The following is a 25,825-nucleotide window of genomic DNA, read 5'->3' as shown; positions in this document are numbered from 1 at the left end:
TAGACTTCTGTCGTTTCTTGATAAAAAAAAACAATTTTTCCATTACAATCCGTCTGGTTTTCGCCCTAACCACTCAACAGAGCATGCTTGCATAGCCTTGCTGAATTTCTTTCACAAGGCACTTGATGAGGGTAGAATTCCAGTTGCAATTTTCATTTATGTCAGAAAAGTGTTTGACAGCATATCACATACTATCCTACTCTCCAAAATGGAACACATAGGAATACGGGGAATCAGTTATCATTGGTTTGAAATTTTTTTATCTGAAATGTCTGTCAGTATTGACCCTAAGCTTCAACATCAATTACGTGTTGATTTTTGGTGTCCCTCAAGGGTCCATCCTAGGACCTGTTTTATTCTTAATATTTATCAATGATCTTTATATTGCTGTATCTGAACAAACTAAACGTAGTTGCTATAGTATTTGTGATTTTATTTTTTTTTTTTTTTTTTTTTTTACAAACGGGTTACAATAAGTAAATAAACGAACTTCTCATTTAAAATAAAACTCTCCCATGCATTAATGCATGCCGGACAAAAACCAGAAAAAAAAAACTTAAAGAAAAAAAAAATATTATAATTATTTTCTTTTATTTCATTTCCTCGGACCCTAACAAGATCCAACCAAAAAACAAAGAAATATCTTCTCTCGCTTCACTCTCCCATCCCTTCAATAATCAAATCAAACAGTGCCAACTTGAGAATAATCTGCACAAACAACCCAACACACCTTACAACATTCAAAAAAAAAAAAAAAAATAGAAATAAATCAAATCAAAGGAATAAATCAATTTTGTTCCACCTAGTAACGCAGCCCTAGATCCAGCGCTATTTGCATTTGCAGATGATGGTAGTCTTGGGTGTTCAGAAATTGAAGAGTCTTCCTTATCAAGAAAGAGTATTTTATTCTAGAAAGAACCTTTGCTTGGTTCGATGCAATTCGCCTTGCCCTAAATCTAGCTAAATCTAGTCTACTTATTTTAAATTATATATTCTAGTCTACTTATTTGAAACGGTTAGAAAACTCATCCCTTTTCTTACTCATCTCAAAAATATGGTATCTCTGCGAGACTAAAGATTTTCTGAACCATATGGGAATTCCCAATAAATATTTGTAATATCAAAAAATTTGAACGAATTTGGTTACGTTCGGTTTTACTAAAGCAATTCCATAAATGGGTTAAAAAAAAGACATATGGCCCAAACATTGCCTCACAGAGACGACCGAGCGTAATTTTTTCAAATTGACCTTTAGTTCGTGCTAACATACCGTAAGTTTTCCCCAGTTTTTGTTTAAGTGCCACAATAAAGAGATTTTTAGTCTTTGATAGAATTCTCATATCGGAGTCCGAGATACTCAAACGCATCCTTTTGGACAGCTGTCTTCCCGCAATCGTCAACAACACGATTTGGCAGTGTTTCATCGTTCAATAGCCCAATATCTCCAAGTACAGATGACACAGCATTAATAGATTTCTGTAGAGATTCTAAATCATCACTGATCAAAAATAGATCATTTGCTTAGGATAGATGACTAACATCAATTCCATCTTCTATCAAAAATTCTTCTATCGATTTTATCGCAGAATGTAATGCATTGTTAGATATCACAGGGCTGATTACTGAGCTTTTTTTAACACCTCTACGTATCTCTAAAGGTCCAGACAGCTGTCCTGCAGACCGAGTTCTTACTTGAGATTTTCAATACCATTGCCATAGACATTTACAGACAAAGGGATCAACTACTGCCCTTAGTAGTGACAGAACTACTTGCGAATGTAAGACAGAATCAAACGCCTTAGATATGTCTATTGCGCAGACGAATAACGGAGTTTTTCGTCTCTTAAACTTTTCAACAATCGACATAAAAAACGCATGTGCATTCTGAACACAGAGACCAGACTGGAAACCGAACTGATTGTCACCCACATCCAATCGCACTGTCACTATAGGGCACAGTATCTTCTCCAGTAGCTTTGCTAGAACTCAAAAAAGAGTTATGGGCCATTACGAAAATCAATCTTTAGGGTCTTTCCCCTTCTTATGTATACAAGTAACGACCCCCGGACACAAACCTTGTGGGACAGACTGTTGGTATACTATTGCTTGGAACAATTAAGCTATGTGACTAAACAGTCTAGGGGTACCATACCTAAGATGTTCTGGCTGAATACCATCTGCCCCAGGTGATTTTTCTAGAGGAAGATGACGAACAAAAGATTCAACACACGACGAGGTAATAGTAAGCCAGTTACTGTATTGGTTTAGTCGATCAAAATACTGCATCAGAATGTCCCGAAAATTACCCTCTAATGATGGGGGATCAGCCGCCAAAATTGAGGGAAAATGTTCAAACTATCTATTTATTTCAATGCTATCGGGTGGCGACGAAGAAAAACGGATAAGTTTGCATACTTTTTGCCATTGCTGATGAGGATTATTTTTTATTTCCCACGATAGCTCCTTGACGCGACTTCTTTTCCAAGATTTCACCTTCTTTTGACATTGGGGTTTACTCGACTTTATAATTTTAAAAACCCATCCTGATCGTGGTCTTTCACAATCAGCCCACATTTGTCTCCAAAACGGATGGCGAGACTTATCAACCTTCAAACCAGGAAAATCTGACCAGCCTCTCTTACGGGTATTCAGCTTAATTTTTTCTGACGGATCTGCAACGGATGCAGCTGTTTTCATAGTATGCACCAGTTCTATCAAATTACAATTCAATTTCAGAAGCCGGTGAGATTTTACCCGCGAAAGCAAATGGTACGGAACCCTTATCTCATCTAAGCAAGAATTAAGTAGCATCTGGTAAGTAAATATATCAATATGACTCCAATTCTGTTTAGTGAACCACTTTGGTCTAGAAGATTAATATGTCTCAAAAGAACTGAGTGGTAGATGAAACTCAAGATACCAATGGTCACTTAAAAGTCGTCAGAGACTTTAACTATCTGTCGCTGGAAATCCACCATACCAGTAAACACGAGATCGAGATCAGAAGTGCTACCACTGTTATGTACATAGGTAAACAATGTATTCTTCTGTAGACTATAGAAGTTTTGCGGAAATGTAGCATTTAACATTTGTGAGTGACCAATGGTATTATGATTAATGTCCGTATTAAAATCAACCATAATAACGCAGTTATACGGGTAAGAGCTATTCTTTCAATTAGTTTCGATAATGACAAGCAAGCGGACAGAAACTTCTGTTTCGATCGGTCGTTTCTATAAATTGTATGCATATAAATACTCAAACATTAGACTCAAACAAATTAAATTTATACTTATTTCTAACAGCTATCTTTAAGCCTCCCGAGGGTTGACCCCCCAGTAGTTTTAGGTGGGCGGATAAAAAACTGATGATCAGAAGAAGTAATCAGTCTTTACTATTATCTTCATTAAGCAGATGATCATTAACACAAATTATATCGAAAGTACCATAAACTATTTGAAGTATGTCTAATTTTTCTCTAGCACCGTTTATGTTTTGACAGAACACACGTATTTCGCCATTTATCGAGCCGGTTTACGATTTAAATTATTCGGTGCAGCTTGGCCTGGACTTGTATTACGAGCTGCATTTTCAGGTTCAGGCACCGGAAGCTGTTACTTGCATCGTTGTATCCGCAGTTGTCACAATTGAGCATATCTGAGGTGCACTCGGAGTAGCAATGATCACCGGCACACTTGCTACATTTAGTGTCCTTCTGACACTGGTTTGCAAGATGACCAAAACCTTGACATTTAAAGCACTGCAGCGGCTTTGTAAGGGGCTTTGACACAGAAAACATTGTGTATTCCACTTTGATTCCGAACTTGACAGCCTGATCAAAGTCAAGCTTGGTAACAAATGTGAACTGGACAACTGAGGAATTTCCAAAGCGCTTGCCTTGGGAAACACCGCTAGTTAGGTTGGGAATAGTTGAAACATCGTAATATTTGTCAACGTAAATGATCCCGAGGTATTCTGAACGCAGTATCTTGCTATATATATTTTGCTCACCTCGGGCAACGGAGGCGATAACATTTGTAGATGTTTCGTCTTTCATATGTACAAACAGCCTGTCCCTTCAACAGTAGCCGTTTTTCGATTCTGTCTATTTTATCGGGTCCAAATTTCCTCAAGAACTCCTATTGCTTGGTAGGATTATCCCTCAAGCTTGCGGGCAGATTTGAAAAAAACAACTTGGACAGTCTTTTCTGGGCTAGGCAGAGATGGCCACATTGGTGGCTGGTTCTCTGAGCTCGGTACTGCAGAGGCTTCATGCTCCTCTACAAGAAAACTTAGCATCGCTTTACAATCATTCAATCGTGAGGCAACAATTGTACTCACATCTTTAGGAATGGTGGGAACGTCAACTGGGTCGAGAATAAGCTGGGTTGGAACTTCAATCGCGAACCTTCTGACATAAACTCAAAAATATCACCATAAAAGGCAGAAGCCTGGTTAGAGGCCCTACGACTCTGATTAATGTCTTTGTCGAGCATTGTTTTGCATGTATCAATAGCATCTTTCAGAGCTTCCTTTGAGAAAAACTTTGACTGCTTCATAACAATATTCTCATTTATTTTCTTTTCCACATGCCTTTGTATAAAGCTCAACACCGGACTTAAAACCACAGTATTTTCTGTCATTCTTGATCCAGCTATCACCCCAAAAAAACAAGTGAAGTGTCAGCCCCGTTCATCTTATCCCCGCTGTTTAATGGAGGCTCTCCCAGCAGGTGCAACGACAATACAAGTCAAATGTTTCGGCTTCCCGTACAAAAGTCTTTATCAACAGAAAAAAAACGCCCAAAAATAGAAAACTAGAGTATATAGCTTAAAGGGAACACATTAAGAACAGTAGGAAAAAATTAAAAACACAAACTCCATACAGAAACAAATTGAAAAACAAAAAGAATTAACATCTAAATAAAGTCCAGCATGGTTACACGATTGCTACAGCACAAAGCTCAAAGAAGTTGAAAAAAGGTGTATATTATTTTAGTTTTGTTCGAGCAGAGAAAAAAGCTTATATATTGTATCTTCTGATATTTTTAGAATTTTTTATTTCTCCAAGAAATTAGTATAAAAAGGCTTTGATGATTTGCAACTAGGGGCAACTCACCCCATTACCAAAGGCGAAGCATATATAAAAAAAGTCTTATTAAAAGAGTACGGAATAATAAAAAATAATAAAGTGTGTATTTCTTTTACTGAACATCTAAATGCTTTAATATCTTCTGGATTAAAATAATAATACTGCTACTACTACTACTACTAAGACTACTAACGACTCACCGCAGCACCAAGCCACCTGAGGCCAACACAGCAGCGCAGGCTCCTCCTCCATCCCAATCTAATCAAAGCTTTGCTCTTTGCACCCTCTTTGGAAGTTCCCATTTCCTTTAAATCTTTCTTTATGACATTCTCCCAACCCAAACAAGGACGACCTGCTTTCCGTTGAGCCCTAGACGGTTGGCTAGAAAGAAAAATCTTCGGCAATCTGTCATCCTTCATCGGCAGAACTTGCCCTAGCCATATCAGCCTTTCTTTTATTGTAGCCCTAGAGCGCGGGATTGAACCACATTTTTCGTACAGCCCACAGTTAGAAATACGGTCAGTCAGCCGGGTACGCAGAACAATCCGTAGGCAATTTCTCTGGAAAACATCTAGCAAATCTTCATCCACTTTTCGGAGCGCCCAGGCTTAAGAGCCATATTTGACCAATGTCATTTCTGTAGCTAGTCTTGGTTTGCAGACTTATCTTCCTGTTCTTCCAAACTTTTTTTAACTGTGAAAAAACATCCTGAGTCTTGGCTATTCTACTTTTAAAATCTTCACTGCTCCCACCATCTTTATTAATAATATTAACAAGGTAATTGAAGCTGCCCACCTGATCAATCTTTTCATTACCCAACGTCACCTTTTCATCTTCACTTATTCCTAGCCTTTGTGACTTAGTCTTCTTAACATTAAGTTTCAAACCTATTCTAGCACCCTAAACTCGCAAAACCTCTAAAACTTCATTCACTTTGTTCACAGTTTCATTTAGGATGCTTAAATCATCAGCAAAATATAAGTTCAGGACTGTTTTAACTCCCCATTTGATTCCGTGATCTCCAATTGTCTTTCCTGTGCTCCAAAAAAATCCATATAAAGGAGGATTTAAATCCTTCTACGAAAAATATAAAAATCCAATGATTTCAGGAAACCGAAGCCAGGTGCAAGTAGAAATGTGTTTAATTAACAGCTAAAGATACTACCAATATAGCCTAAACCTAGAGACACTATGAGAAATTTTGCAAAAACGAGCTGAATACGTAAAGGGAATTCAAGAACTGAATGTACTGTCTTGAATTAATTCAAATGTGGCATTAAACTTAGCTTATCTGCCTATGACTCAGATTTCCCACATGTTATTTGGCAAATATTTTCTTTAATGAAGCCTTTAGCTAGAATAAGGTTAGTTGGTATGGACAGAACGTTCTTATTTGATATGAAACGTTGGACTTCGAGCTGGAAAGCCGAAGATTAGAAATATTAAAGGAAAGCTAAAAACCCTTAAGGATGTGCGTCTGGTGACCTTAATAACGTCTAATACTGCGTTGGGTTAAGTTATGACAAAGGTCAATTGTCTTTTTAGATTTTGAAAAGCCAAAATGACCAAACAATATCGTTTCGGTAACAGTAGCTGGTGCTTAAGATTGAAAGCAAGGTTCGTAGTTTTCCGTTACACAGCAGTCATGAGACTTTCTGGTAAATTTAGTAGTAAATATTGTATTAGCTGAAGTTACTCATTTAATAGAGGGTGGTTTGCGGCAAGCTTTGTCTTGGTGGCAAAATAGTACCAGTCTAAAAAAAAAAAATAGAAAGCGAAGCGAAGTTGTACTTCCGTAATCTGCTTTAATCATCAGCAAAGAGCCCATTAATTTTTTTTTTATTTAATTATTACTATTTTTTGTCATCATATAGTAGTAATATAATCATATAATATAATATATATTATATTGTATAATATATAAATTGTATATTATTATATGTTATAATGATATGTTGTTTATTTATTATATGTTATATTTTATTGTATTATTATTCTATTATTATATTTTCTGTTTTTAAAATCTTTACAGAAATTAAATAATCCTAAAGTTTGATCAGTTTAAAACTAAACAGTTTAATTTTGAGGCGTTTTACAACCAACTAGTATTGTCAAACATCTACCCAGCCGTTTCTCAGAATGCTCATCCCTTAGAGAGCACCCCCACCATGGTGGAACAAAAACTATGATAAATTCAACTACAAAACAACTTCTTCCACTCCAAAGTCCCTCTGTTTACCATAATTTCGATTCCTTTCAAATACTCTAAAGGAGAATAACTCTAGCTTAAATACGAATTGCTTTCAATAGAATAGATGTCAGTTGGAGCCAAAATTATTTTAATAGTCAAAGTATGATTAATACAGATGAAACTGTGAAGAAAGATTTAGTCTAAAATTGAAATAAAAATAAAAATATAAGCAAAGAAGTTTTCAATGCTTATATTTTCTAATACAAATATAAATTACTAAATGAAAATATATGCCTATACTGAACTTATGGTTTAAGATACTGTCACGAACATATCCAGGAGTCTATTCTGAGGGGAGATTTCAAATGGATGGTAAATTATCAAATTCGGCAAAGGCTATGTAAAAAATAATTTAAATTATTGACAACATAAGAAATTTGGGGCCCGAGTCTTTTCTTTTTAATTCTAAAACAATTTCTTTTTTCAATATAGTAATACAATAATACGCTACGATCTACAAATCCCAACAAAGGCTCCATGGCCTGTAAGAGGGGGACTATGAAAAAAATCTCATACATTAAAATATTAAACATTTGAGCACTTAATATGTAAAGCGTTTGCTTCATAAAAAGGGAGAAATAAAAAAATTAAATAAACCTAAGGAAACAGAATTCATTAAATAAGCTTTATCAAACTGAAATTAATCACAACATCTATAACTATAATAGTAATAATATTAATAATACTACTACTACTGCTAAAAACTCACCGCAGCACCAAGTCGCCTGAGGCCAACACAGCTACGCACGCTCCTCCGCCACCCCAATCTATTCAAAGCCTCCCTTTTTACACCCACCCATGAAGTTCCCATTTCCTTTAAATCTTTCTTTATGACGTCCTCCCGCCCCAGACGGGGACGACCTGCTTTCCGTTTAGCCCTAGATGGTTGGCCGAAAAGAACAATCTTCGGAAATCTGTCATCCTTCATCCGCACAACGTGCTCTAACCACCTCAACCTTTCTTTCATTATAGCCCTAGAGAGCGGTATTGAACCACATTTTTCGTATAGCCTATTGTTTGAAACAAGGTCAGTCAGCCGGGTACCCAGAACAATCCTTAGGCAATTTCTCTGGAAAACATCTAGAAATCTTCATCCACTTTTTGGAATGTCCATGGTTCAGACCCATATTTGACCACTGTCATCACTGTAGCTTCTAATATTCTAATCTTGGTTTGCAGACTTATCTTCCTATTCTTCCAGACTTTTTTTAACTGTGAAAAAACACCCTGAGCCTAAATATAATAATAATAATAATAATAATAATAATAATAAAAATGGACAGCACTATATAAGTCAAGGAAAAATTAGTCATCTGCAAACCAAATTTTTTAAAACTCTTTTGAAGGTGCCAAACGAGTGGCATTCTCGAGCCGAATCGGGAAGGGTATTCCATATCAAATGACATGAAACGAAAGGATTAAAATCTGAAATTATTGTTGATTTTTGTGGAATTTGAATATTTAGATAACTAGGTAGCTGATAATTTGACCGATAAGGTACAAGAAAAGACGTAAATCTAACGGACCTAGGAATATCAGCATGAAGCTGATGAAAAGTGAAAGACGCACAGGAAAAAATATAAAGTTTATTAATATCTAGTAACGGTTTAGTTGCTGAATGATTTGTATCCTGGATAAGATTTATAGTTTCATTTTAAGTGTTCAAAAGCGGTTTGAGAAAAGAAGGGAAAGTAGACATCCATATGACTAGACAATAAGAAACATAAGAATGAATTAAGCCATGAAATACGATTCTTAGAATTGGTCCAAGAAAAATATGTTTGGGTTTTCTTAGAATACCAAGGTTTCTGCATACCTTCATTTCAATCAAATCAATATGGTGTTTAAAGATAAATTTTTCATCTAGGAAGATACCTAGGAAACGGACATGGCCATCCTTTGGTCAATTAATAAAACCTTTGGGTATATGAATTTCAGATAGTCGAGGACAAGCTTAAGATACGTGGGAAAAAACTAAAAAAAATATATTTAGAAACATTTAGGGCAAAAGAGTTAGCATCAAACCAAATCAAAATCTCTCGAATAGGTCTGTAACTTTCTATAACCTCATCCTCTGTTCTCCCAAAATTAATAAGGGTTGTATCATCGGCAAAAGTAACAAGATAATCCGGGGAATGCAAAACCATGGTGTGGGTACGTGAGAGTGTTGGACATAGATAACAACAATAAAGAGGGTTTTTATTTCTAACAGGAAAAATTAGGTAGTTTATATATATTAAAAACAAAACAGGCCCTAAAATTCACCCTTGAGGGACCCCCTGGTCAATACTTGACGGTGAGCAAAAAAGTGGAAAGACGAAAATTATTCTACCAGATATGAAAGACTTGAACCCAAGAAACGCACTACCTCTTACGCCAAAATGAGAAAGTCTAGAAAGAAGAACACCGTGGTTTAAAGAATCAAAGGCTTTACGAACATCCAGAAACAACGCAGCAGGAATCAAAAGGGAGTCTATGGCTGAGTGAAAATAATTCAGTTAAACTGCACGGGTATGCTTAGTTGAATGATTTGCTCGTAAACCAAATTGAAAATCGTGAGAAAAAAAAATTTGAGAAGTAAGAAAACTATTAACACGGGAAAGCATCGCCTTCTCAAATATTTGGCTAAACACAGACAGCCAAGAAATTGGCTGATAGTTGGCTAGATCATTTATTGCTCCCCCCCCCTTATATAATATGATGACTAGATCACATTTGAGACTCTTTTGGAAATACCATGCTGAAAGAAGAAGCTATAATTTTCGGGCCACAATGTGGCCCAAGATAATACCTAAGTATGATCTTGGAGGAGATTAACTAACAGAAGAAGCGCTCCTTTTACCAATATTTGCTAAATATTGAGCAAATACATCTTGAACATTCAGTTCGCCCTCGATAATTTTGCGATTGATATAAAAAAGAAGGGACTGATGGAGACTGAAAAAAGGGCCTATAAACAGAATTTCTAACCTGCCAAGTTTTTCCAATATCTTTATCGCAATCTGAAAAACAAATAAAATACTGGGACTTGGCCTTTCGACACACATAGTTGTCAATATTCCTTTAATTTTAAATCGCTGAGAGCAAATAGCTTTCATTGAAGGGCTAGTGGACTTACAGGCCCTCCAGAGATTATTTTTTCGCCTACAACTCCTAAGGAGACAAGGGGTCATCCATGGACTTGGAGGAAAGGCCCTCTTAGATTTATGATCAGAAGCTGAAACAGAGCAATTAACAAGAACAAGGTTTTTAATCGACTCATAAAAAGTATCGAATAAACTACAAAAATCAGAATCACTCTCAAAATATCCCCAAGAATGATCTGCCAATCTTGACCCAAGGAGCATTAATGCCGCTTCACCAAATCTAAGAGGCCTCCTATTATACTCACCAGTCCTCTCAATAGTCAGATTATCATAACAGTATCTAGAGTAAACAGGGAAATGATCAGATATGTCACTCGTTAAAACATAATTTTTGATCCAGGTTTTTGCTGATTTGCTGATTCAATGAACATAAATAAAACCCATGAATAACGAGGAGCAATATTAGTAGCTTCGATTCCAAAAATATTACGGGAGGGGGGAATGTATTTTTGAAAATCTAGGAGGAACGGGGTTTAGGGGGGCATAGGACCCCGTGTCCCCGTCCAATTGACGCCACTGGGCAATACTCGCCTTTTCATATTAGATACATACTAGTATACACAAGTAAAGACGATCCAGCGTTTCCGTTTTTTAAATAAAATGATAATACAGAAATATAGAAGCAAGGGGGTAAAATACTTGTACATTCCGTTGGACCTGTGCGGTATTACTGCTTCACCTTGATTGGAATTAGGCATATACTAGCCAAAGAGCCTTCCGGACGAAATCCATAAATTAGAAAATAAAACCGTATTGTATACCGTTTTATGAGAACCGAAGAAAAATTTTCTCACCCTTCTCCCAAAATCCAAGCTCCCCTATAAGAAAAATCCCCTACAATACTCCCCTGCAATAAAGAAAACTATGATTGATGAAGAAAAGCGTACAGGAAATATTGTCAATCAGAGATGATGTTCTCTCTTCTATGTAAGATGGGATACATACAGAAGATAAAGTACCTGTGACAAGCCTGGACAAAAGAAAATCCAAAGATACGGAAGATCTTATATAAATCAAATTTATACTAAAATCTCCGATAGTAAGTAACTCAGTCGACTGTTTGAGGATGTTATCCAGTAGATCATTAAGGATGCACAGAAACAGAGGAATGTAGCCACTAGGAGATCGATAAATAATACCAACAATTAAATCCTTACCTCCACATTTAGTATCGATGAACAGTGATTCAAAGACACCTTCAATATTTCTGGATAAATCCATTCTAAGAGATTATGAGAGATTATTAGGAATATACACGGTAATGTAAGACCACCCTTGGCCATCTTTTGTCGATTCAGTTACTTCATCTTATAACCTTGATATCCAAATCACATCATTTTTAGTCTCACATAAACCCACAATATCAGGTAGCCCCTCAGAAACAGTCACAATTTAATTTTTGGGCATCCTAGAACCGATTACCATTACCAAAAAAATATCCAGACGTTAATTTTTCAGGGTGTCTCATGCATGGTAGACCTCAAATTAAAATAAATTCAAAGAATCTGCTTTCGATTCATTCCAAAATGTATCTGTTAACCATAAATTCTCTTCCTCGAATTTTACTCCCAAATACTCTAAATTCACCCAAACGAAAAACCTTGTGTATACAATATTTTACGTCTAAATAAAATTAACAATCAAACAGAGTGAGTCATTTCAGCTTTTGGTGTTTCTTTGTTCACTTCTTACTTTTGTAAAATTATAAAAAAAAAACTTTGAATAATACCCGTAGTGACATTCATTTTCAAAAATCATATCCAGCATGAGGCAAACACTACAACCGGCAGAAATGCACCACACGTCACAAGAGATGTGCCGCAAGGTAGATTTGCGGCAATTATTTTGGAGTAAAACTAGGTTCTGACAAGAGTCAAGTTTTACTTTAGCTGTCAGATTTCTCTTCACCCAATGAAAAAGCTGTCTTTGAGTTGATAAATAGTGGCATCATTATTTTTCTAATCAGGGTTGAAAAGTTTATTTTCCGGCCGAATCAACAATGCATATTAATAAATACATGATGAATTTAAACGTACATTAGTATTTTTTTAATTTATGTAAATAAACATTTTAAAACAGTCTAGTGAATGTATTAAAAATATAAAATCTCCCTCTTTATGACTGGCAAAAATGTACAATTCAAAGTATTTTTAGATATGTATGTGATACCTCCAAAATAGGGAAATTTCATGGGAAATCTTCTGAGTATTTTGTTTCAATGAGACATATAAGTCAGATTCAAGTGACCTTTGGCCCAGATGTTCCAGCTACAAAGATGGCACCTGGCGCTTTCGTCTGATAACATTTATCGTCTTTTATAAGAGAGGATTTAAACACGTGTCTCCATAATATAAACAAAATTTCTCGTAGAAATTAATAATAAACGGTGCATATTATATAACACCGTTTGTTAACACTATAAATTTTAAGATTTTAGTGAAATCTTACTTTGTAAAATGGGCTAGCAAAGACTGCCTTCTAAATGATCTTTCAGTTTTTCGGGCATCAGGAATGACGGTGCTGTAAGGGCTTGCAAGCTTCTTTAAACTAGAGCTAACCATTTCACTCCTATGACTAAAAACAGACTCCCTCTTTAAGAAAGTTGAGCGACTTCCGGAAAACCTGGAATATTGATTGTTATAGTAAAAAGTATGGTAGTGTTCAAGAATCTACCACATCATGGCTGGACAATTCTAAAAATTAAACCTGAACTCTTAGAAATCTAAATGTTAATAGCCTGAAAATTGATATTTTTGGCGTATCATAAAATCCCTTCCTAAAACTTTTCTTTGGGGTATGATTTTTCTAAGGGTTATCGAACCGAATCAAAGGTATCAGAAGATACAATTAAGGCTCACTCAAGACTCACTCTTCATAATGCTACAAATATAATTAAAGTTTGCTTTCTGAGGATTCTGAGAGCCTGCAGAAACTTTATCAGTACGGGTAAGTCTGGAGAATAAAGTTTAGCCTCTTGAATGCCAACAGCTTGTCACTCTACCGTTTGTAAGATTGTAGCCCTAGGGAAGGCCGAAGAGCTTGCCTTCTGGAGCATTCACACAAGCAAAAGTACTCCGTATTCTTAAGCGTAAGAATGTTAAGTACCCAATTGAACACATTACTACTACTACTAACAACTCACCGCAGCACCAAGCCGCCTGAATTCAACACAGCTACGCACGCTCCCTCTGAATCTCATTCTTTTACTTTGTTACAGGAGACTAACAATCAAATTTTCAACATCTTGCAGGGAGAATTTTCTTTTGATTATTTAAATATGAAAACGATGCAACAAATATTTGAGATAATTCTAAACCCTAATCCACCCTTCAAAATGAACGTGAGTTCAATTAGCTCCATCAGTTTTTCTGTACCTCATCTGATAATTAAAATACCTCAAAATGTAACCTTGTTTCGAAATGTTTTTCCTGACATTTTCTCTTCCTTTCGTTTTCTCACTGAAACGATAAAATTGAAAATTATTTAGAAAAAGAAAAAAAAATGGGCTCTTTCTTCTTATCCTTCTATTTCATACATAACCGTATATTTTTGGAAAATACATTTAAGTTTTTCCCGTTTCAAAAGAAAACCATTCTTTTCTTTTTATCTTCATTCAAATAAACTAACTACAATAAAGGTTTATTAAAACTTTATGCTTACGCGGGAACAGCCCCTGCTGAATAGGTTCGAAAGGCTTTCCTTTTCTCAGTTTGCAAGAAAACAGCACGGTCTTCTTCTTCTTCTGTTTTAAGAACGTGATATTCGTCAAAAATATAGCTTTCGTGCAATGCAAAGTGCATTGATGTTGCCATCTGTAAAAAATAAACATATTATAAGAACAATCTCTAGGAGTTAAGATAAGCTATTGGAATCGAAACATATAGGAGGTACATTTATACTTGTTTCCCATCGTAAAGCAAAAATACAAGATTGAGCGAGTAAAGAGGAGAAGAGAGAGGGAATCAACTCTGATATAAGGGTAATGGGTCTAAATAGACAACAAACATAAAAGAGAACTACATAGGGACACTAGTAAAAGCACCAACGCCATACAGCCACTTTAAGTGGTATTCATTTATTTTCCGAAAAGAAGCCACTGGGCAAGCTACCTCCTACAGTCTAACTAACGCTCTATTAAAAGTCAAAGTAGTGGATGAAAAAGAACTTTTTAAAAAGCATTTCTAAATTTCTAAGAAAAGAAACAAAAGAAAAGAAAGAACTTAAAACTTGATTTCTTCTTATTGAGAAGAAATTTAAAATACAAATATATATTTTCGGAAATCTTTTCAATAAATATTCATACTTATATATATAAATCTATATGAATGAACACTGAAAGAATGCTAAGGTACTAAACCTATGAAATGAGGATTGAAAAATACGTCGGGCGCTAGACCAAATTTTAAGAGAAAACGTTTGAGCTAGAATTTACTAATATTCCCACTCCTCCGAAGACTCAAAAAGTATCAAATTAACTAGCAATTGGCCAGAGCACAATACAATTTACAGAAACACTTACCAAAACTAGAGTATATATATATTCATACTCATAAATTTAATCCATCAAAACATGGAAATTAAATCACAGGGATTAAAAAAAAAGTTGTCTCCTCGCTCCTCAGCAACACTTGCCCGTCTATATCCACTATGATATTCTTAATATTCCCAGCCAGCTTAGTTGTCAAAGCCCTGAAGCAGATAGCCTACTCTCCCTCCAGACGAGCATTTCAGCTACTTAGAAACCAGAAATACCGTAAAAAGTCTCCAGAATAATAAACAAAATAATGTCAGACTAAGCTCAGAGCTGCTAAAATAAGCCAGTCCTAAAATTTCGTCATTCTTGATACCCTGTAATCTGTAACAGTGAGATAGTTCCAGATGATTGGTGGAAGAATGCAATCATCACCTTTTGAAAGAGGAAAGGCTCCAGGCGGGACTGCTCCAACTACCTTGGAATAAATCAACTGTCAGTCCCCAGAAAAGTTTTCTCAATGGTCCTGCTGGATTCGTATCGGAATTTCATTTGTAAAATCCGGTGACCAAAGCAAGCTGGTTTTATGTCAGACTACTCAACTATAGAGCAGATTTTCACGATTCGAAAAATAGTAGAAAGAGCCATGAAGTTCTAAAAGGAATTATTTATCGTCTTCGCTGACAATTGTGCTGTGCTCGACTCGGATGATCAGCAAGCTTTACGGTGGATTCTAGAGACGACCGGCCCCCCTGAGAAATATTTCAGACTTTTTAAGGTTCTGCACCATGAGAAAGAGAGCTGTGCTAAAGTACTTGCCCGATACAGCCTGTTCTTCCGAATTACGATATGATTGCACCAAGGATGTCAATGGCCCCAGAACTGCTCAACGTCGTCACTGACTGCATATTAACAAAGACAACCTCACGTCTCAGCTTTGGGCTGAAGCTGGAAGATCTAGTTGTCTTAGATGCTGATTTTGCCGATGATTTAGCCCTTCTAGTGAACTCAGTGGAAAATTGCTGGAAGGGCATCAAATACAAAGCGAAAAGGAGGCACTATTAAGACAGCAGATAAACTGGAGCAAACAAAAATTATGGCTCAAGAACTCTTTTTTCCTGCTGCAAGTTTCTGAGTTAGCCAAGACAGCATCACTAGCATTGATGCAGTTCCAAAGTTCACCAACCTGAGCTTCATATTTTTTCAGATAAATTAGTTTTATCTAAAGAAAGATAAAAGAAATAAATTTTTTTTATCCCTTTTTATAGGGTTACAAGCAAGAATATACAGGGTGAAATCTGCCATAGGCAGACTAAACCATCACGTTTGGTGAAAACTGAATATCTGTCGTACAACAAAACTACGGATTTCAAACGCTCTTGTCGGTTCTGTTTTGCTTTATATAGCTGAGACGTGGTAAGCCTCGCTCACGACCCTCAAAGCAATTCATGTAGTTCATTCAAAGAACTTGAGGAGGATTCCAGGTCCAAAATGGTTCGACTTCGTCAGCAATGAGCAGTTTTTACAGCTCATTGAGCAACCTTGATATTTAACCCGAACAGTCGAGGTCCCCTACTAAGGGTTTAGACACTTACAGCTTGTCTGAGTTCCCAACGATGTCAAACATCAGACTGAGTGAAATAGAAACACTGGCCGTGGACTAAAGTGGATGGAGGACCTAGACCTCATTCTCTATGCCAACCAGAGCCAGGCAGGGGGCATAAGTCGATTCAAAATAAATGAAAAGAAACTGAATAATTGTCACTTATAGAGAATTTCAGCATCACTCTTGTTGCAGTCTAGATTTATCATATCAAATATTCAATTTTTATTTTTTCAATTTAAATTTAAAATATAATTCAATTAATTAATATTCAATTTATACTTAATTAATACAATTAATTATTATTTATTGTTTATTAATAATTGATAGTATTATAATTTATTAATGTAATTAGTAATTTTTAATCCAAAGTTTCCCCATTTAAAATCCCTAATGATCCACTCAGTAGACATTGTTACTAATTTTGAACATACTGATGGCCACAAAAATATTTTTGCATCGTTTTTTTTAGGTCATAATGATTTTGTGGTCATTACTATTAGTGTCATTAGAAACATTTTTCCCAGCCACTTAATTAATTGTCATGTTTTTTTCTACTATTGCAAATACTGCCATACTTTATTTTGTCTGCGGTACAATAGTGATTATTTTTATGTAATTTATAAAGCCTTTTTTTCTGTAATTTTGCACACGGATATGGCTTTTACATGGTATTGCAAGGATTGGTGCCATTTTTTTTTTATTAGACACATTTTTATTGTTCTAAAGTCAAATACGTTTCACCTGCCCCTCTGCAGATGAACAAAGTAGATGAAAATGGAACTCTGATCAAGCGGAAAAGGCTCTTGAAGAATGTTTTATAGTTTATTTTCAAAATTTATTAATTTCTCTTCTGGAAATACCATTTTGTTGCTACTATGTTGAATTTTCCAAAACGTAACATTAAATTAAGCAGCGTAAAATGATATGTATAGCTCGAGTCTACTTGGCACTATCTAAGTTACGGACAAAGGTTACTCCGTAGGATTACATGACAGAATGTATTTTCTTAATCTATTAAAGGTTCTAAGGCTAGCTTGAAAGAACCACATGGCTCACTTTAGCCCTAAACCCTCTTAATACTAGAATTCAACAATTGAAAAGCATACTTTAATGGACCTCCTTCTTTTAAGGCGAGATTGTAGATCATTTAACGTTGCCGGCTCGATACTAGGATACTTTGCTTCTGCGATTGACTCCTTTTTAGATGATGCTGACTGCCATTCGTTTAGGGAGGAAACGTTCGAGCTTACGGTAACCTTTCCTTCTTTGAGCAAGATCACCTGTAAAATATTGAAGTAATTAAACTGGAGAATTAATTATTATTTGATCGTTAAACTGAAATTAATAAACTGACTAATTAGTTGCTGATTAATGATTATATAATTAAGTGAATGATTAAAGTAACATTGAAACTACTAAACACCATTAGGCGTCATTTCTCTATTTTCAGTGTAATTAAGGACAATCTTTAAGCTTTTTACGTCAAAATTGAAATTGAATAGACGAATTCTAATAAGAAGAATAACAGCACTAGTAGGAAAAACGAATTCATAGCAAAACCTAGTATTAACAGAGGGTTAATAACAGCACTAATAACAGCACTAAGAAGAATAACAGTCTATGAAAAATAACAACACTAGTAAGAAAAATGAAGTCATGGCGAAAACTAGTATTAACAGAGGGTTAATAACATCACTAATAACAGCACTAAGAAGAATAACAGTCTAAGAAGAATAACAGTACTAGTAGGAAAAACCGCAATGACCTAACTTAAGACTCTCTGGTGCCTTCACAGCAATGGCGATTCAGTAGTTACAGCCAAGTTGTGGAACCATATTACCAAACTGAACAGGCTAGCGAAGAGACAATACGTGAATGAAAAAATTATACTCTTTCTGACAACAGATCCACACAAATGACATTCGCCAGTAAAAAGACTTGCTGGTAAAACGACACTCAGTGACTTCAGGGTATTGAAAGAGGATGGTACCTTGTTATCGGCTAAGGAAGTGAACTCTTTTTTTTTGGAATCTGTACCGTCTTTCCGTCAATCACCAGTTCAGAAATCGAGCATCTTATTACTGAAGCAGAGATTGATGGTATAGGTGAAATGTCAGAGTTTGGCGTTTACAAGGAACTTTAGAAGCCAAATAGAAACTGTGCGTCCTACCCTGGCGAGATTTCTTTAAAGTTGTAACGTGAATTCGCTATTTTACTTGCCAAGCCACTCTTCTCCTTTATTAACCATTGTTTCCGAGAGCAAGTGTTCCCTAGTGCTTAGAAGATAGTGTACGTTCGCGTCATACCCAAAGTGAATGGGTCCAAATCTTGCGACCAACTCCAACCAATCTCAATAGCCCCGAGCCTGTCTAAGGTGGCAGAAACGTTTATATACCACGAGCTGATGTCACAGGTTTTTCTTCTCTTGACCCATATCAGTATGGATGCTTGAAAGGAAGCAGCACAACTGTTCACTTAGTGAGCACCTTAATGTATCACCTTATTGTCTAGTGGCTTGACCGAGGAAGTGCGATTGTCGATCTTCTTCTATCGGATTACCGAAAAGCCATTGACCTTATTCGACATTTCATTGCTGTGACGAATTTACATGAAATAAGTGCACGCAAGCCCATTCTCCTTTTAGTGATCAATTTTTTGCAAGACCGTTTCCAGTGTGTCTACAGCCTTTTCTCTGGAGACACCAACTCCGAATGGGCTGAGCTCACGTGTGGTGCTCCCCAAGGCACGAAACTTGCAGCGCCGTTGTTTTTAGCAGTTATAAACTTCGTATTTTCTGAGTATGAGGACAGGTTTTAGTACGTAGACGACTTGTTAGTTCTTCCGAAACATCTCATTGAAAACTCCAAGGTAGTTCCCAAATTCAGTGATGCAATAATGAGCAACTTTTAAGACCAATGTACTATCAACAGCCTTCAAATCAACGAAGGAAAAAACAAAAATTTTCGCTTTAATCCTTTTAAGAGGGACTTTGTCAGTTCTCCTCCAACGTATCCTAGTGTATCTTCAGCTGTAATTCTCGGTGTCATATTTACCGTTGACTCGTTTAGTACTCATGTTGATACAATCATAATAAAGGCAAATCGTGCGATGCGTACCCTTATCTTACTACGTTGTTTCGGTTTTTCTGTGTCCTGGCTTAAGACGGCTTACCTTACATATATCCGACCAACTCTCGAGTATGCTTGCCGTGTATGGGGCCCTTAAGTCAACAACAGAAGTTGCCTAAGCGATTAACTTGATTCACTACAAAAAAAGAGCCTTTAGAGTTATTCTTTCAGGAGCATATGCAAGTTATGAATCGGTATTATCTGTCCTACGACTACCGTCCCTTCACGGATGTTGTTTGGTTTTGATCTGCAATTATGCCCAATTTCTTCTTAACATTGAAGAGCATAAAGAGATTCTACCGCCAGTTATGAGGAATAAAATAACCACAAGGTCAGCTAAAAAAGTGAGACTGCAATCGCCTACTCCAGGAACAAACCGTTTTGCCAATTCGTTAGTTCCTTTTTACATGTCAGTGTTCAATAAGTTATAGTCTCGTGTTTTTCTTGCTTTCATTGTAAGTACTAGTGCCATTTAGTTGAAATTTTGATTCTAAACTATGATTGCTTGTATGAATAAAACTATTCTATTCTTTATTAAGTTCAAACTTTCAGCATGTGTTGAGGGGAATATTGAAGAAAACTAAACGTACTGTGTGCATGCTGCTACTAATGCTACTATGAATACTACATATATTACTACTACGCAAGCTAAGTGTATCAAGGTGAAAATTGCAAGGTATATTTAAGTTGATGTTCAAAGAAATCAATAAGAACTATGAGCACGTCAAAAGGATGACGCAGAAATATCTCAAGAACGGCTTACATTATTAAATTGAACCTTTCATTAAGTTGAAGTTTACATTATGTTTACATAAGTTTAAGTTGAAGTTACATTAAGTTGAACCTTTCAGGGTAAGTTGTGGTTGATTTTGAACTAGCCAGAAGTTACTATGTGCATACTCTTAATATTACTACTTCGACTCCTGTAACTTATGACGCTATTGGTATTAAAGTGAAACTTTTATGGAACGTTAAGCTGGAGTTTCGATGAAACGAAAAAACTGTATGCATGTATGCTCCCAAAAGAACATATAAGCAATATCATATGCCGCATAGCGCTATCATCGATAACAATAAAATAAAAATTTTTAAAGGAGCTATACCGCTTGGAAGATAAACGTTCTAGTGCCTTTTATAAGAGTTAAATGTGATTGGACGGCAAGCAGACCTCCTCCCAAGCCACTTTATCTTCCAAACACACCCAATCAAAATTTTGAGATAGCCTTGGTGTTCAGCATAGTTGAACGATCCAGTAACTATGTCTCTAGAGATATTGGATATTGCAAACCCCTACAGTTATGCAATTCGCCCATTGTACTTTAAAACTACATGTTGCGTTAAGACTAAATTAACTGTGTATGTTGCTTTAAAACAGAAACTGTGTGCATGCTGGTTGCCAGTAAGACATCTCAGCAAGATCCCAAGAATGGTTGACGGTATTCAATTCAAACTTTCAGAGCTACCACTATTACTACTTCTGCTCTTATAGTTTAACAAATTCTAAAGAGTATAAGTGTATCCAGGTTGTCAAAGAGCGCAAATATAATTTCTTGGGAATGGTAATAAGTTTTATTTTTCGGGTCAACTTGAGAAGGTATAAAACTAAATTAAATACTATTTTTGTCGAGATTTTCAAAAGAGTGTATGTAGTTAAAAATTGACTACAAAAGCGTGTATGTAACATACAAATAGCAAACCGAACTATTGATTCTTATAGAAAAAAGACACGAAAGATATAAAATATTATTTTATATATTTAAAAGAAAATCTAAAAAAATCAAATTCTTCATAGTAACGAATGGTAAGCAAATAGCGATACTAATCAATAACAAAAGAATGAGAACCTAAATATTGATAACATTAAATCAAAGAATCAGCTTTTTATGGGGATTATTTTAAAAAAACCTTCTCCACAAAACAAGTTTTTCAAAGAAAAGTAAAGAGCTACATTAAACCAAAAATGAGCAAAAATAAAGTCAAATAATATTCCAAGCGTAAAACTACCACAAATCACCATCAATAATTAAATGAAAATTAAAACAAACAGAAATTAAAATAAATAAGTGATTCACACTTAAGACGAGCAGAAATTAACCATGAGTACTGCCCCTCCCCCCTACCTTCTGAAGACCAGAACATAAATTGCACTCTACTGAAAATAAAACAAATGAATGTGAATTGACAGTATAACATACAAGTACTAATATCTATTCCATGAAGTATTAATAATCTGGATTTATTTAAGTTAGGAAAGTGAAAACATTTAATATCTATTTTTGATTTCAATACTTACTCTATGGTTATTCTATAGTGTAGACCATAACAGACTAATCCCCCATTATACGTATTACAATACTATCATCATCATATGTTTGCAAGTTGATTATAATCTGACACATTATGCTGATTCCCCCCCCCCTATTTTCATCATTAATCGATGCAAACGAAAACGAGACTATTAACCTGATGAGCATTCTGCGCAAGTGTTGTGTTACTTGTTGCCAGAATCACAGTTTTTCCTCGTCTAATTAAAAGGTTTATCAGTCCTTCATTTAAGATCTTCTGTGCAACCTGAGGATCCAGAGCAGAAAACGGGTCGTCCTACAAATACAAAAATTTATCTCAGATTAAAAATTGTTTCCAACCAGTATAACATCTAACCACTAAAGCTGCTACTAAAAACGCAATAACAAGGTTAACATTTATGACAAAAATCCCTGAAAAAAAAAACTTCTCCATCCCACACTTTATAATTTCGTTAACAGTTTTCCAGCAAATCCTCAAAGACTTTGCATGCTTTACAGTCCATTGGAAAGTGTAGAGCAATTAACCAAAACTGTCAATGTTTTCTGGAGATTATATCTGAGTTGTTTTCTTGAAAGAAACCTCTTGTCTTTGCGTCATTCCCCATTGTCTTTATGAGACACAATTTGTTTGACAAGATTTGGTACACGCTTGATTTGGACCCTAATAGTGAACTTTGGTAATTAGGATCGTCTATATAGGCTAGATGTAGTTAAGGACAAAATTCTCACCGTAATATACCACTGGGTGGTCGCTGGTCTCAAGGTTTTTAATAATTGAGTTTCTCTGTTCTGGTGGCGATTCGTTAATCCTTTGTTAAAAAGCCATGTAGTCCAAAAAGAATAGAATAGAATTTATTTGCGCTAAAAGCTCATAGGTCATGGCAAAAAATATAAACAAAGAACCATTACAAAGAAATTGCACAAATCCTAACCTAATCCTACAAAAATCTACTTCTATGATTCATCGCGATACGAAGCAACCATGCCAAGCTTCTGATACCCATAAAACACTTATCCGCACACATTTTCACCAACCAATCAAAATCATAATCCCCCCTACAAAACCCTTCAAGTCTCTAATCACTCAGCTCCTCACATTCACACATCAAGTGATACACGCTCTCATCTAAACCTCCACACATCGGACAAAATTAAGCATCGTATATTACTATAGTATTGTAAAATTACCGTAAAATAAATACTCGATAACTAAAGTTGGTGAAATAAGGTAAAATTGCTAAAATATAGTACTCCCTAGGAAGTATAGTGTAAAATCGGTGTTTTACAGTTGTCCTGTAGCTATAAGACCAGTTGAGGATTTCTTTTTAAGCATTACTTTCAGATTTTAATGAAATATTTTGATTATTCTGATTATCTGGGCATAAAAAATGTAATACTCCTTCATTTTGAGTTTCGTCGATTAAATTAATAATCTAATTTATCAGTTTATCACTTTAGTAATCTTTTGCCTAGGGTAATACCTCAGCGCTTGGGCAGTGCCTGATTTCGGATCAGGCAAAAAAAAAAAAATTATCTGGGAGTAAAATCGTATTAGCAATTCCTTTCTATAGTTAAAAATAAGAAATGTTACCCTAACAGCCTTGCACATTTAAATGTCCGCATTCAGCCACATTTCTCATATCATTTACATGTTATTTTTCATTTATTTATCAAAGCACCGAATACAAGTAAAAAAGCGGTTTGTAACCCTTTGATGACTTTGATTAACTAACCACTGGATCATAATAGCAGCACATTCAGTCATTAAGATCTTTTTCAACAGAATCTACTGGCAAATCTAACTCCTTTCCTTCAGACTCAGATTCTAATTCAGATGAATGTGCCTGTTCTGAAGCCCTCCCCCCCCTAAACAAATTTCCTGGATACGGCCCTATATATACATTTATACCTCCAGCATCCCCTCGTCTCTCCCTTACAACTAATTCTGCATTTTTCCGAAGACTGTTTCAAATCAACGGCTGAAACACAAGGCTTGTTAAAATGGAATAAGAATTTCTTAAAGACACCGTAGTCAGTAACAATACATTCGGTAGCAATTGGTTGAAAAGCAAGCTAAATCTTCGAAAAGGACACTGGAACTTTCGATTTCCAAGACCTTTTGAGGACTGAGCCTTTTCCAAAATTTATCGACCACCCCTTCCACATGAAAAGCCTCTGGGAAAAAAATAAATAAATAAATAATAATATTTTGAGCCCTTATGGTTCTTTACTATAGCTAATGCTTCACGATTTCCTCTGACTTGAACAGGAGAGTAGAAATTTGAATTTCCCTTCTAACGATGATCTGGAATTATTCAGGGGGATATGGGGGATTTCTTCGGGGGAAGGAAGAATTCTTCACAGGGGTATTTTCCGGGGGAAAGGGTAATTGTCGGCTCCTGAAGAACGACGGCATGAACACAAGATTTCTCTGGGATGTGAAAATTAAAATAAAATGAGGATATTGATTTTGCTTTGGCCCACCACATAGTTAAAAATCCAGATCATTTAGTTCTTTGTGGCCAGGTAATTTTAATGTCTGAAGCAAAAGGCTTCTTACATTCTTTTAGGAAGGCGATTAAAATTAAAAATCCGTAAATAGAGACCTTGCTTTAAATAGAGAAACTAGAGTTATCCCTATAAAACCCAATTTACACTACCTTAAAATTAAAGGATTAAAATAAAAAAAAATTCTTCAGTTTAAATTAAGATCATCTGAACGCACTTTTAATGAAAATTAGGCCAGTAGAGGACCTAAGTCAATCTCTAAGTAGAGAATTCTTGCCCAATATAATTGGTGAATAGTATTTAATTTATTATGGCTTTGTCTGTTTGATTCAGTCTTTATTCTGCTCTGTTAACAGTTACTTCAAAAGGTAAGTTATCCTTTTTTTTGGCGCAATGAAGACGGTTGGGCGGAAGTCCCAGGCAAAATATCTGCTAGTATCATTTTCACTTCTTTTCTGTCCACTGGCTGACATTACCCTTGTATTTCTCGGCTGTTTAATTTTTTTCTTGTTTGTCATATGTCAAATCTGCTTGTAGCCCTTTCTGTCTTTAACAGCTCACAGAACTACATACTGTTCCACCATTTCAAAATTATAAGTACCTGTACTATAATATACTCTGTCGTTCTGATCACAAGAGACTGAAGTCAGACAGAGAACCTTTTAAACTTGGTAATACAGCTATATAAAAAACAAAATCATATCCAAGCCTGTTGCTGCCAGCCTCTTCGCAGTTTTGTGCTCGGAAAATTGCAAGCCCATGTAAAATATGTCAGGAAAATATGTAAAATACCGGTAAAATACATAAAATACCGGTAAAATACGTAAAATATAGGTAAAATACGTAAAAGAGGTAAATTACGTGACATTGTAAAATATCAATTTTACGGGGGTCCTTAAAATTACGGTAAAATACATAGAATACTCAATTTTACCGTGACCGATTTTACTAGTTACAACGCTAAATCTATCACATTATTATTGACAATAATAGTGAACAGAAGCTAAATAATAGAAAAAAACATCCAGGAAAACAGTGAATTGCACCCTATATAATTATGTCAAACATTGCTCTTATTAGTTACCTTCACTGGTTCTGTTGTCAGCCAATGATCATGTCAAATATTTTTCTTGAAATGATTTAGAAGAAAATATTGAAGGGTTTGCAGCATATATGATTTCTATTTGAAGAATTATCAATTTTTCATTTTGCAACAACTGAAAATCCTGTTTTGAACGAAAAATCCGAAAGGTGGTTCAAAGGCTTTGCTCTGATTTAACTATTGAAAAATAGTGAGCAATGGTTATTGAGCAATAGT

General features: G+C 35.5%; 2 protein-coding genes across 2 annotated transcripts in view; one reads left to right on the top strand and one right to left on the bottom strand.

Moving 5' to 3' along the window:
- The window catches only part of LOC148947539 (carotenoid-cleaving dioxygenase, mitochondrial-like), a 197,680-nt gene that overhangs the window by 89,674 nt on the left and 82,181 nt on the right, over positions 1-25,825 (top strand). The gene's annotated exons all lie outside the window — the stretch shown is intronic.
- Positions 1-25,825, bottom strand: part of LOC148947540 (uncharacterized) — a 106,147-nt gene that overhangs the window by 20,666 nt on the left and 59,656 nt on the right. The window contains exons 8-11 of the mRNA XM_089095929.1: positions 22,157-22,294; positions 17,672-17,845; positions 14,149-14,300; positions 12,937-13,110 (exon numbers count right to left, since the gene is read on the bottom strand). Coding sequence (XP_088952055.1) covers positions 12,937-13,110; positions 14,149-14,300; positions 17,672-17,845; positions 22,157-22,294 — 638 coding nt within the window. The remainder of the gene's footprint in view (positions 1-12,936; positions 13,111-14,148; positions 14,301-17,671; positions 17,846-22,156; positions 22,295-25,825) is intronic.

The sequence above is a fragment of the Artemia sp. Qi Xiang Cuo genome, chromosome 10 (assembly GCF_049724085.1).
Source record: "Artemia sp. Qi Xiang Cuo chromosome 10, ASM4972408v1, whole genome shotgun sequence".
In the NCBI taxonomy this organism is placed as follows: Eukaryota; Metazoa; Arthropoda; class Branchiopoda; order Anostraca; family Artemiidae; genus Artemia; species Artemia sp. Qi Xiang Cuo.
Note: the sequence above shows the minus strand (reverse complement) of the source record. Positions and strands in the feature narration are given on the sequence as shown.